The 13561-nt window shown below is 57.4% G+C and overlaps 3 protein-coding genes across 3 annotated transcripts; 1 reads left to right on the top strand and 2 right to left on the bottom strand.

Annotated features, from left to right (window-relative positions):
* Nucleotides 1-666: 666 nt before the first annotated feature.
* Nucleotides 667-5022, bottom strand: EX895_004532 (uncharacterized protein; the record flags this gene model as incomplete). The annotated part of the gene is made up of 1 exon (XM_029885126.1): nt 667-5022. The coding sequence occupies one exon, from the start codon at nt 5020-5022 to the stop codon at nt 667-669; it is 4356 nt and encodes a 1451-aa protein (XP_029738368.1).
* A 1329-nt stretch (nt 5023-6351) lies between these two features.
* On the top strand, nt 6352-6921 carry EX895_004531 (uncharacterized protein; the record flags this gene model as incomplete). The annotated part of the gene is made up of 3 exons (XM_029885125.1): nt 6352-6408; nt 6507-6734; nt 6853-6921. The coding sequence occupies 3 exons, from the start codon at nt 6352-6354 to the stop codon at nt 6919-6921; spliced, it is 354 nt and encodes a 117-aa protein (XP_029738367.1).
* Nucleotides 6922-7181: 260 nt separating this feature from the next.
* On the bottom strand, nt 7182-12803 carry EX895_004530 (uncharacterized protein; the record flags this gene model as incomplete). Its single annotated transcript, XM_029885124.1, has 1 exon — nt 7182-12803. The coding sequence occupies one exon, from the start codon at nt 12801-12803 to the stop codon at nt 7182-7184; it is 5622 nt and encodes a 1873-aa protein (XP_029738366.1).
* Between the last annotated feature and the right edge of the window lie 758 nt (nt 12804-13561).

The following is a 13561-nucleotide window of genomic DNA, read 5'->3' as shown; positions in this document are numbered from 1 at the left end:
TCATGCGTACCAGGGATCACCCGCTCCGTGCACACCGCACACTCGCCTAGTCTACCCCTCTTCTCCTTATTTGTTTTGAAGACGTAGACGAACGAGCCTTGGGTGACGCCATCATTCTCCCTAACTTCTTCATCTCCCCCAAAAAGCCTCGAATGCGGTCGCCTTCGACCACTTTCTAGCGTTGTCTTGCCTCTGATGTGTCGGCTCCCAAAGGGAGAATATCTCTTCTGTAAAGATATGCACCAGAGACCAATAGTCCGCGAATTTTTCCAAACACCCTCTACACCACCTCCCACCCGACTGCGCCTTCCGATTGTGTTCATGTTTGTGCGGTGAGCGGTTTCGTACATGTCCGTGAGCTGACCGATAGAATCGGTTCCGGTATTGTGCTCTGAGGATGCCGAGTTGGATAACGAGGGGCATCCGACCGCTCTGACATCCGACGTGTGATTGTGATGCTGCATCCGCTTCGCGTGCGCAACGCTCAGTTACGGTACATCTCGAGACAGATCCACAGGCCAAGTGCGAACACGTCCACCCAACACTGTCGGCACAATGCATCTCATGGACATCGTCACACCTCTCTTCACTCGCACACACAATCACGTCCGTAACATGCGTTCAACAGCAAATAAGTTACGTTCCACTTCGCCCTCGACGTCTAAGTTACACCGAATACCCGCTCTGAGTAGAACCCGCATTGATGGGCAGATCGACAAACAGGCCGTCCAAGCCGTCCAGAGGCAGCCCTAGATCCGACAGCACGCTATCAAAGTTCGTCGATGCGGCGAACATGTTTCCTCCAGCACCCGCTGCCACACCCTGCTGCTGACCTTGTTGCCCTTGCTGTCCCTGTCCCTGTCCCTGTCCCTGCCCCTGCTGCTGCTGCTGCGGCGGCGGCGCCACCTGCGACGGCGACGGCGGGACACCTAACGAGGTCGACCCCCTCTGCGATCCATGCGGCATCTGCGCCCCCAGCAGGCCATTCCCATTCCCATTGTCATGCCGACCGTGCTGCATCTGCGATTGCGGCGTCTGGTAACTGGGCGACGTATAGCTACCACTATGTGGGATAGGCGACTGATAGTGATCCTGATGTCCCCAACTCCTCGCCTGTGCCGGCGAAGCCTTGGGTGCCTCTGTATTACTCTCGCCGGTAAACCCTCCCATATCGGCCGCTGCAGTAGCACCGGTACTCTCCTGCATCCACAGCGGCAACTGAATCGGATGGTGGCCTCCGCCTCCACTGCCGCTGTGAGCATTCGCCGCCGACGGATCAAAGGGCGTATGAGGAGCAAGGAACGACGACCACGTAACTCCATCCCCGACCCCGCCATTCGCCCCTACAACACCTCCGAGACCCGAGTCGATTCCGCTGATACTCCCACGATGCGAAAACATCCCTCCCAACCCGGCCTTTGTCGGCGACAGTGTCCCAGAACCCCCCGCAGCGGCACCCAATCCACCAAACAACCCCCCAGCCCCGACCGAAGGCGACGCCATCCCCGCCGTCAACCATCTGCCGCTACTGAGCAGCTCACTGAACCCCGGCGTACGCGCCCCTGATCCGCTAGGTACGTCTCCACCACCGCCACCGCCTGCATTCGTATTCGCATTCGCATTCGCAGTCGCCGCCGCTGCCGAGCCCTCCTCAGCTTCCCCGTCGATCTGCCCACTCTGGTACTCCTGCAACAACTTGTACAACAAGCTGATCCCCGAATCGCTCGGCCCGCCGGTCTTGATCTCCGCGGGAGTGATAGCCCCCGGCCTCGTCGCCTCGGCGCCCAGCGCGGCATACAGTCCAATCGCAGGACTCAGATCGGCAATCTTCTTCCACGCCTGTGCCAACAGAATGCGGATCACCCTCGCATACTTGCCAGCCGGTACTTCTGCCAGCCTGCTCGCGAGCCGCTCCGCATTGCTGAAGATCCCATACGTGTCGACCTGGCGCGGGAAGAGACGCGCAATCTTGATGAGGAACACGCACGCGAACGCAGCGGTGACGTGCGTGTAGTGTGGGGCCCACCCGAGCATCTCGCGGTACTCTTTCGCATTCACCGAGATGCTCAGGCACGTATCTGCTGCCCTCGTTGCCTGGATGATGAGCTCCTTCTGTTCGGGACCCATCTGATCGGCGTCGTTGGCATCCCGGATGCCGCGCAGCGCTGTACACGAGAGGTACAGCTCAGCACTCGCGCACTGCAGCACGAGGGACTGCTGGAAGAACGAATCCTGGTTGTAACCGCGCCCCTCGAAGTCGCCCGACCAGTACTGATGCCACTCGTTCAGCTCCTCGGTCACCTTGCGCATCTTCGACAACATCCGAGCGTCCACCGGCTGGTCGTACGGCGCCATAGCATCGTAGTGTGTCTCGCGAATAATCAGCAGCTCTAACGTACTGATAAAGCGCGCATCCGTTTTCACCGTGAGTGGATAGTTGAGGTTCAAGAACGCCCGGCAGTTGCGCACGTAGTGCTTGGACAGCATCGCCGGCCGTCCGGCACCGTACGACGCCTGATGATCGAACAGGAACAGGAAGAACCACAGCCTCGAGCCGCGCGCCAAGTCCTTCAGCTCGTCCAGCTCGCGTTTGGCCGCAGCGTCCGCATTCCCGTTCGCCGCCGCATTGGCAGCAACCGCATTCGCACCCGCAGCATTGGCGGGCCCACCGTTCTTGCCATCCACCGACTCGCCCCCGACCGAGTTGACATCTGTCGGCGATCCCGTGTAATGCGACGATGGGGAGTTGTGGTAGAACGTCAAATGCTTTGGAGGCGGCGGCGGTTGTGGATGGCGAACATATCCCGACGAAGGCAGCGCCGACATGAGCTTCTGGAACGACCGATCCAGTCCCAGCTCCTGCGCCATTCGGATCGACAAACCCAACGAAAGCCAGCCATTTTCGCTGTACGCAGCAAGCAACACCATCGCCTGCACGGCCGCTTTGCCCGCCACGGGGCTGAACATGGTATCCTTGGCATTCCGCTTCGCCTGCGCCATACACGTCTGGTACAGACGGCTTGGACTCTTGCCACCACATTCCACTTTGGCCCCGATGGCAAGCATGACATTGAAGAGGAAGTACGATGTGGTGCGCACGTGGTGGTAGGCTTCTTCGGTAGTCATGGGTTCGTCTTCCAGGTGGAAGATGGAGATGAATTTGGGCACACCTTTCTGGAACGTTTCAAAGAGACGCATCGCATCGGTCTCGTTGACCAAGCCGAGGGTGACCAAATCGCCGGGCACACTTGACACGAGACCAGGCGCTTCCATCCTGCCTGACCGACTTATGCTCGAAGGCGAAAGGGCCGAAGCAGGGTTGGATCCGGCATTGACAGCGGCTGTTGCAGACGCACCTGTAGCAGCACCGCCAGCCTTACCCTCGATACCGACGCCACTTGCAGCCGCAGAACCTGGCGAGTCAGCATGAGTATTGCGTCGCCTCTTCTTACGAGGCGACTTGCCCATCGCATCTGGCGAGTCATCATCCTGCTTAGCAAGCGCGCTGCGATTGCCGCCTTCATCCACGAGCTGAAGCGTTGGAGTCGCAGCCGAATCAGGCTGCTTGGATCGCCCACCTGCATTGTCAGCTTCCGTTTGCTTTTCATCGCTAGAGTCGTTCGAGGTGTGACCCTCGGATTCCGCAGCGGCGGCAGCAGCGTCAGCAAGACCCCGGAGCGCTTCGATAGGCGCGCTGAGCTGGTCGTTGCTAATATCAGTTTCGCGTGGCTCGCCATCTTCGCCTGCCGTGGGGCCGTCGGAAGGCGTGAGATTCTGGTCCAAGCTGTGAGTGTGGCTGCCCGCGCGATCGGAGGAAGTCCAGCGGGGACGACTCGAGCGGCGTGGCTGATGGCTAGATGTAGCTGATGAAGACATCCATGCGGACGAAGTTCCAGTTGAAGCAATTCCAGCAGCCGTATCTGGTGCTGCAGAGGATGGAGATCCAGTGAGGTTCGAGTGCTGCCACGGTTGTGAAGACCGACCTCGATCCTCATGACTGAACCCAACTCGCGAGCCGCTTGGACGTCTAGCATGGGTGTTGGCCGGCAGGGACTTTGAAGAAGAAGAAGAGGCATTCGCACCGGCATTCCACACGCTATGATGGTGAGAAGTGCTATCGAACGATTCAGATTCGGGCTGCTGCTGGAGAAGCATAGCGTCGTTCCTAGACGGGGGATGACCGTACGTGGTCTGGAACGAGGGTGGCTGCTGAAGCGGGTATCCGGACGGAGCATGAATGGGCGCAGATGCCATAGAGTTAGACGAGATGCCGACGATGCTGCTGCTGCTGCCATACGAGCGATTTGCGGGAGGATAAGCCGGGCGGCGCTGCGGATGACCGGAGCCAACTGTACCATCTGAAGGATACCTATGAATGGAATCTGCAGATGGCGAAATCGGATGCTGTGAATTTCGATGATGCGGTGGAGGGGCATACGGATGCTGCTGAAGGGGAGTGCTTTGCTGGCGATGCGAATGGTACGGCTCTGGCCTTGAAGCGCGTGCTGAGTGAGGCGAGCTTGAAGATACGGACGACTCGCGAGGCGATGGATGCGGTGGCGGCAGACTCTGAGATGGTGAAGCAGTCATGGCGCTCGTATTAGCCTTGATAGAAGCGACGAGTTCCGAGATCATGCTCTGCATGCCGGACATTTGCGTCTCCAAGATGCGGATGCGATCTGCACTGGCACCGGTATCAGGAGCTGCGGCGTTGGAGGGAGTTGATTCCTTGGGCGGCTTTTCAAAGATACACTCGATGCCGACCTGCTTGCATCTGCGGCAAGGCGGGTTTTCGGGCCCATCGCATCTTGCCTTTTGCTTGCGGCAAGCGTTGCAAGCACGGTGGACTCGGGAGATGGCCTTGTAGATCTTGACTTCTTCCCTAGCAGAGGTGCCCTTGGAGTCAGAGTCAACGTCGGTCTTTTGATCGTGTGCATTTGTGCGAGAGGTGGATGCGTCAGGGGACGAGTCGGAGGACGAGTCCCTCTTGGGAGGTTGGGAGGATGCAGGGTTGTTTGCCATAGTGGTGCATGTGTGGCTCGTGCCGTCTGCGTTGAAAGAGGTTGATGCAAGGCTGCCAAGCCTGCAGTGCTTCACTGAGCGTGGTGGATGGATGCTGTTGGTCAGAGCTCAGCGAGAAAGGTAAAACTTGCGGGCATGCTGAGCTGCACTCTGCTTGGGTGAGGTCCGACGGGCAAAACGCCTCGAGTTGTTGATTTAGCAGTGTGACAAAGGAATGAGAAAGAGCTCGTGTGCCGTGCTCGGCTGCTTTGTGGCAGAGGCTTGAAGCTAAAAAACTTGAGCTGGATGGCGATGCGAAATGAAAGCAGGCGCCACACGAACAGCGGGCGTCGTCGTTATGCGCGTGCTCTGCTTCTGGCGAAAACTTGAGTTGGCGAAGGTGGGGATGATGATGATGATGTAGGTGGTGGGAAGGGCGAGTAGGGTTAGCTGGAAAGAAGTCCGGGGTTGATGATGTGGTGATGGTGCGGTGATGATGATGTTGGTGAGGGATGTGATGGTGGAGGATGAAGAACATGCCGAGTCAGGAACGGCTAATGCGACTCAATGTCATCCACGGCAGCCAAAGTGTCAAATTTGGAAGAGGAAAACGGCTTGGCGATTATAGAGCCGAAAGCGAGAGTCGTTGCTGGTCGGCTTGGGTTCTAGATTTGCCGTCCATGAGCGTCTCAAGACGGGGCGTGTTGCCCCGGACTAGCCCCTGCTGCATGAGCTGCGACACGGCAAGACGATGCGAGCCCGCTTGTTCACGCGACACATGTTTGGCCGCAGTCATAAATTCTCAATCGTCATTTTGACCAAGCTTGACTGCAAGTGCTGAGTCGCTTTTCATGCTGCTTGCTGCCGTCGCCTCTTCTCTACTCTTATGCCGATCGCATTGCCACGGTGTTGCACGCCACAAACGAAGAGAGCGATCCGCTGCCGGTCACAAGCTGAAAGCGGGGAAGCGAAAAAAAAACGCGCCCGCGGGGTAGAAGACAAAAGACCCTCGACAAACGGCGACACGGTCCGGCCCTTCCGAACGTTGTTCGCAAGTTTTTGAATCACGCGACCTTGCCACGATTCGACATACAAAAGCTAAAAAAAGCTAACCCATCTCCCGATATCTACGCCAGGAAAAGGAGAATCGTGATAGTAAGAAAGCAACCCAAATCGCGCGGAAGACTTCCTTTTTCTTGAGCAAATCTACAGGATTATTTGGTCGGGTGCACTGACACATCGATCAATTCGACCTGAGAACTCACGCTGCGACCCTGAATCCCAATTCTCAAACAGCATCTCACCCTCACACCTCACCAACCTCCTCGGCTTTCCGTTTCTCGCAACAAGATGGCATCGCAATTCATCAACTGGATCAAGTCGCCTGCTGGCAGACAATACTTCTTCGTAAGTGGCCGCCTTATCTACCGCCCAGCAGTTCTCTCTCTCAGTCTCTCTGTGCACTCCACTGACAATCGCATCTCTGGTTGCATCCTACGCCGCAGTCTACACACTTCTGGGGACCTGTCGCCAACTGGGGCCTTCCACTCGCAGCAATCGCCGATCTGTCCAAGGATGAAGAGATGATCTCCGGTACCATGAGCACTGCACTGTGCGCTTACTCGACCGTGTTCATGCGTTTTGCTTGGAGGGTGCAACCGCGAAACTACTTGCTCTTCGCTTGTCATGCTACCAACGCTACGGCCCAGGCTGGACAGCTGATTCGATTCCTCGTACGTACTCTGCTTCCTTTTCTCTCCCTCACGCAGGGTCATACCCTCTGGCTGCTCAATCCGGAAGGTTGGTTGAAGACTGACATCTATTCTCTTTCTCTCACTCGCCCACCCGCAGAACTACAACAACTTCGGAGGAAAGGAGAAGCGCGCTGCCCTCCCAACATCCCAGGTTGCATCAGCATAAGCTCTCGACTTCCACTCTACAGGACAACTCCTAGCTACAGGTCAAGTCTAGAATACTCGCGTCCTGGCTTTCATCCTTCCTTTGTACATTACCGCCTCTTCCTCCCAGCTTTGCAAAAGAAAAGTCAACCTTCAGTAGCCTCACCAAATCGACAGTCTCGCCATCCCTCAGATGACAGTGCTTTTCAGAAGTTGCACATCGGCTAGTATTGCGTTGACGTTCCTTCTACCTGCTCCGTCCCACTTCCCGTCCACAGCAATCTACGACCGCACCGCACCTCTACCATCCCCTTCCGCTCTGGCGATATACTCGACCAGCGAAACGACGTACTTCTCCGCAATCGCGCTAAAGTACCATTCGTGCTCTGCGTTGTGCGCTGCCACCACGTTGTGCGCAATCTCGTGTGCAACGCTAAAGTACGTTGACACGAGCGGATCCGCCAACTTGCCCTGCTTGACCAGCTCGTCGTGCCAGGCCAGATAGAACCGGAAATTGAGATAGATCGCACCTGCTCGGTTGAAAGCAATCGCAGGCCCTGCCGTATCGCAAAACACATACATGCTACGAGGGTCCAGCCCGAAGATGCTCCCCACCGGCTTGTAGATCCGGTTGATCAAGCGCTCCAGCGCTGCCGCGTTCGCCTGCAGCATCGATGCCGCATCCAACGACGGATGCAAAAACACCTTCATCCCCGCCACTTCTCCTGCCAGCTTCAGATCCGTCTCGACACCTTGATCGCAGTACGAGTTGGCCGCTTCCTTGATCTGCGTTTGCCGCGCTTCGCTCTTGATTGTCGACGATGCGTCGGGACGCGAAGCGCGGATCGCCTTGAGCACATTGTTGTGGATCGAAGACAGCGGCGTCACCTCGCTCGTTGGAGCCGTCGCTGCTGGCGTCATACCCGTTGAAGACGTAGCGAGCCCGCCCAATGATCGGTCCTCTTCTGATCGACCTGCTGCTGCAATTGCACCTTGGCCGTATTTCGATGCCTCGGCTGGCCATCCCGACCCTGGCAGCTCAATCGAGCTCGTCCCGTCGGCGAGCGAGCTGCGCTGCTTTGCACCAGCTTGCAGGAATTTGTTGCGGAAGCCAGAAAAGAACCCGGTGCCAGCATTGTTGCTGTTGAGACCACTTGCGCCAGAATCCAAGGTGGAGGAGGAATCGTCGGTGTACTGTGACACGGCGGACGACGACGCCTCTTTACTTCTTCGTGGGTAGTTGCTGCTGAGCATGTCGTTGGTCGTGCGCTCAACATGTGCATCGCTGTGGCTGCGAAGAGCTTGGTCGACGTAGTGAGGATCCGCGTCCGGGAAGACGCTCAACACCTGCTTCCTCCATTCGGCCAGTTTGGCGGCTGTCGCCTTGTCCTCGGCGGCTCGTTCTTCCGCCTTGAGCCGCTCTTCGCGTAACCTGGCCTCCGTAGCCTCTCGCTCGGCTTTGCGCTGCGAGAGGATCTTGTCGACGTGGAAGCCGCGACGCTTGAGATTGCGCAGCGAGGTCGACAGCAGCGTCATGTACAGGAGCACCTCCTGCAACCTTTGCTTGGTGAGCAGATACTTGCTCAGCGACGTGGCAACTTCAAAAAAGTCCACCTCCATCGACGAGGACAGGTGCAGGATGAGCTTAGAGCCGCGCATCGATGCCGTAGCTGTGCATTTCTGCACGTTCTGCTCATGCACCCGGTCATAGTTCAGCGTGCGGACGAGGCGAAGACCCGCTCCGTCGATCTCCTCCACCTCGAGTGCCGCCTTGAGCCACTCTGCGTCCTTCCTGATCTCGGAGCGAGACGACTGTCGCTTCTCGAACAGGAACAGAGGCGTGCGTTCGAGAACGAGCGCCTTGATCTCGCGAGCACGTTGCGTATCCCGCACGACGCGGCCTTCGATCGAGTAGCGTTCCTCGACGAGCGCGCTCAATCTCGGCGAGCCCAGCTTGCCGTACAATCCTTCCTGCAATAGATCCTCGTGCGGAGCATAGTAGAGCGAAGAGGCGAAAAGCATATGCGAATTGGCATCATCGACAATGACAACATCCGAGGGCTTCTTGAGCGCATACACCAGCGTGCCCGTGTCGTCTGCCTCTTCGTCTTGCTCGTCGTCGTCTTTGTCGAGCAAATGTTCCGTCTTCTGACCAGCACGTCTGGCACTGCTTTCATCGATGCGCTTCGATCCAAGCAGGAAAGCGGAGCGTGCCATCTGGTTACGCAGAGGGCTGCGGATGCGGCTCCAGTTCGTCGCGATCTGACGAAGGATGCTGAGATAGGAATCAGCACTACCCGCCAGCTGGTAGAAGCGCTGCGGCTCGGCGACCAAGCGTTCAGCCACCTCTTCGATGCTGGGTTCGCTTCGAACACCACAGTTCTTGAGGAAGGCTCCCGCCACTGAGCCATAGTCGCAATAGGAGAAGACGTCTCTGAACTGAACATCTGAGGCTGATCCGCCAAAGTAGCAGTTCATCGGCGCGACCAAGACGACCTCGGTGAGGTCTTTGGATACGTCTCCTGCCGCGCTGCGCTTGTTGCGACGCACAGGAATGAATTCGGCCCCTCGCAGCTGAGCAAAATCGTTGAGGCTGAATTCCGGCACGGTAGCTAGGTATTCGAAGATCTTGCGAGCCTGCGCTTCGTCTTTGGTCGGAGCATTAACAAGTCTTCCAATGAGCTGCGTTGCAGTCGGGTTGGAGCGCAGACCCAGCTTAGGGAGGTCGGCCAAGTTGATCTCGGGTCCAGCTACCGGGAAGCCCATCACCGCAGCTTCTGCGTTGGTGAACACCTCGGTAGGTTTGCGCAGTACCATCTTGTTGTCGCCAGGCAATCTCGCCGGGACGAACGCGTACTTTTCGGCACGGAAGATGGTGTACTGGTTGACGTAGTGGGCGTGGAATTTGTCGAAGAAGAAGGCAAGTGCTTTCGATCGCAGCGCAGCATCGGCGGAGGTCGAAGCGAGCTCTAGCACTGTTTCCATGGGCGGATAGCGGCGCAATCCCAAGTCAAAGACGAAGCGCGCCTCTTCCGAGGACGGCTTCCACTGCTTTTCAGCCCAGTCAAGTACAGGCAACTGAAGCGCTTTGAGTGCTTCCGTGGGCTCGTAAAGGTCGCTTGCCCGATGTCGAATGATCCTCGGCGTGCCGTCTTCCTTGAGCGGACCGACCTCTCCGTGCTTTGGGAAGATGGCCGTCTTCTTGAGCCTCTCCTTTTCTAGATCTGAGAGCGTTTCTTTGTTGGAAGCGAGATAGGAAACGAGATCGACGTGCGACCAGCCACCACCGGCGACGAGACGGTTGAAAACCATCTGCAACTCGACGTGGCGACGCACACCAAGAGCGATCAACACCTTCTCTAAATTGCCCTTGACCTGTGCTGTAGGAAGGTCGACGATGGGCAGGTCCGTGAAGAGCGAGACGTTGGCGAAGTAGGCATCGGTTGGCTTCTGCATCTCTAGACGGGTGGGGATGCAAGTGACTGCGGCTAGGAGCTGCTGAATCTCGTCGTGCTGGGCTGAGGGCAGCGAGAACCACGCACGGGATAGGGTGAGAAGAACCTTTTCGGCAAAAGCAGGCGAAGTCTGCAAGTTGGTCTCGGCCATCGTCTTCGAACCCGAGCGTTGTGCTTGTATGCTAATTTGGACGAGATTCTTGAGCCAAGCAGGGACGGTCAGCTCGGACCAGCCAAAGACGCGAGACAGCTCGTTCGTGGTGAACGATTTGGTCACCTCGTACGACAAGCAGGTATCGGGGAGAGGCATGTCGGTGGGAAGGCGAGAGGTGTTGAGATAGAAGCGCACCACGCTCAGGGGCTGGATCTTTTCAGGAACAGCTGCATCCTTCGGATCAGCAATGGTGAGCATGGCGTTGTTAAGGAGCTTGGAGCGCAGACTGATGTCGTAGGAAGGGTGCGCCGCGACGCTGACCCACCATTTGAGACAAGCGATCATCTCGACCGGCGTCAACGCGCGCGAAGACAACTCCTGGAAGACATCGTCCATGGTGATGTCCTGGACGAGATTGCGCGAGCGGACTTCGCGCACAAAGTCGGGAGCCTCTTCGACGTGATCCGGAGGGACGACGGCCAGATCTTTGACAAAGTCCGAGAGGAGCGCGTTGGGGACACGAACGGCGGCTGAATGCTTGACGCCACGCGTCGACATGAGCGAGATGGTGTTCTGGCGTGCTGATCCGAAGAAGGACGTGAGGAAGAGCGAAGATACGCGCGACGACGGCGACGAGACCCGAAAAGTGAAGAAGCGCATGAGGTGGAGCGCACGGTCTTTGAGAGCCTTGGCGAGGGGGTCGTCGTCCTTTGCTGGACGCTTGTCGGCAAAGGAGTTGGTCCACAAACGCCCAATATCGGTCAGCTCATTCTCGTAGACAGCGCGCGCAACGTAGCCTCCCATGGAGAGCAGCTCCGAGTTCCACTGAGCGCAGTAGCGGTCGACGAAATCGAGCGACTCTCGTTCGACGGTGGGGATGAAGCGAGCGGCAATATGACCGCTGAAGCCTGTGGTCTGATGGGTGCGGAAGCCGATAAAGGCATGACCTTGATCTTCGAGGCGAGGCATGAGGCCGGAAAAGATCTGACGAACGCCATTGTCGAGCGCAGCAGCCGAGGAAGTGATGGAGACAGAGGCATCGGCGTCCTCGGTTCCGTCCGGGAAGCTGGCATCGTACTCTTCTTTGCCGGTAAAGATGAGGTGAAAAGCGGTGACTTTGGGTGGGGGTTTCTTGGTGCTTCGCTCAATCTCTCTCTCGAAGGCCTTGTCCACCGACACGCTGACGTGGGCGGTGGCGATGCGCAGATGAATCGAGGCCGAGACCGAGGTGAGCGCAGCGGCAGTGGCGTCAAGTCTGCGTCGCTCTTGCTCTTGAGCAGCTTCGGCTTCTCTGCGCTTCTGCAATTCGCGCTCGCGTTCGCGCTCCTTTTCCTTTGCAGATGACGATCCAAATCCGAAGGCGCTCTGCAGCATGGATGTGAGACCACCGCCAGCGGTTTTACCTAGAGCGGACGCAAGAGACTGCTTGAGACTGGGTCTGTCCTTTTCGGCTGCATCTATGACGAGTTGTAGCGCCTGCACGTCGATCTGCACAGCAGTGGACTCGAGATCACGGACACGCATGATGCGACCAGGACTGTTGGCGTTGAGATGGCCTGGCATGGGCATAGACTTGGGCAGTGCGAGCTTCTTGTCTAGCTTGCAGAGGAGGTGATCATCCCAGTAGAGGCCTATGGAGCGGATCTTGGTGGTGAATGTGAGCGAGGTGGCGAGGAACTTGGCGAGGGCCATGGGAGAATCAGGGAAGGGTGATGGTTCACGCAAGGCCATAAAGAAGGTGGTCCAGGGGTTTCCGGAGGGAGAGTTTTGGCGGTCCTGGTTGGTGGCGCGCTTTGTGAAGAGAGCATCCCCCTTCCAGAAGAAGCCCATGAGCTCGTCGCCAGAAGAGGCGATAGGTTCCTCGCAGATGCTGAAGAGAGAGTAGAAGCCAACACCAAAAGCGCCTATGCGATCGGGATCAGGGTTGCCCTCAGCAATTCTGCGAAGACGGGACCAATCGTCGTTGCCAAAGGGCTTGCCATCGTTGCGAAAGACCCAGTTGCTGAGCGTAGCCTTGAAGTCGGGCAAGAGGTTCGACGGGGACGCGATGTGAGAGCCGGCTTCACTGGTCGATGCTGCCGAATGGGCACGCTGTGACTCGAAGCGAAGCTCGCAATGGGTGGCGCCGGCATCATCTGCGTTTTGAAGAAGTTCTCGAAAGACGGTGAATTCGGCGGCGTATCTGGCGAGGATCTTGTCGATGAGGGCACGCTGATTGACGGTGATGGCTTCCTCTTGACGAGCATCATTCATGAGCGCCTTGCGGGCGAGCTCACTCGCGGCGGTGGATGGCATGACGGGTGAATTGGTGCCTGGTTGCTGACCGCTTTGCAGATGAGGGTCGCCCCTGCTGATGCTGCAGTCTCCGACTTGTGCCCGTTGTATGCTGTTGTTCGAGCTGGTGCGATGTGCTATATGCTGTCGACGGTGGCGAAGGAGGAACTGTGGGAGACCAGCGAACGAATGCGTGCAACAGCTCAGCCTCAGAGGACCCTGCAGCGTGATTCCAAGCCTGAAAGTCACACACACAACCAACACTAATTTTTGGAAGTGGCAGTCCAACTAGCCTGACGAGTCGACACGCTTTGGCCGTCGTGGCTTGAGCGAGGCTGAGCTCATCTCGAATATCTTCGCGATGTCGAGACCGTGAACAGCTAACATTCTTTCGAAAACCAACCCTGTTCTCATGTGCGCACTGCCAGCGAATCCGGCGGTGGCATTTTGACGCTGTCCGTCCAGCCGCACCGCCGTTTCCGTCGGTTGTCAACGTCATTCTTGTCGTGACTTTTCTTCGTCTTGTCTCGACATGCCTTTTCACGTCGGCTCTACACAAGCTCAGCGACTTCACGCACAGAGCCAGAAGCCCAGCTGACAACTACTTGTTGCTTGGCACATCACCCCACTTTTTCCTTTTGGTTCTTTGTGTCCTCACCACTCATGATCGAGGAACATTCAGTGATGATGATCTTGAAAACTTTTATCTTGAATCGGCCCACATGGATTACTCGATTGAGCTGTGGAGCGCCGCCCTGACCTAAATATCGGAAGGCTCT

The sequence above is a fragment of the Sporisorium graminicola genome, chromosome SGRAM_4, assembly GCF_005498985.1.
Source record: "Sporisorium graminicola strain CBS 10092 chromosome SGRAM_4, whole genome shotgun sequence".
Classification (NCBI taxonomy): domain Eukaryota; kingdom Fungi; phylum Basidiomycota; class Ustilaginomycetes; order Ustilaginales; family Ustilaginaceae; genus Sporisorium; species Sporisorium graminicola.
Note: the sequence above shows the minus strand (reverse complement) of the source record. Positions and strands in the feature narration are given on the sequence as shown.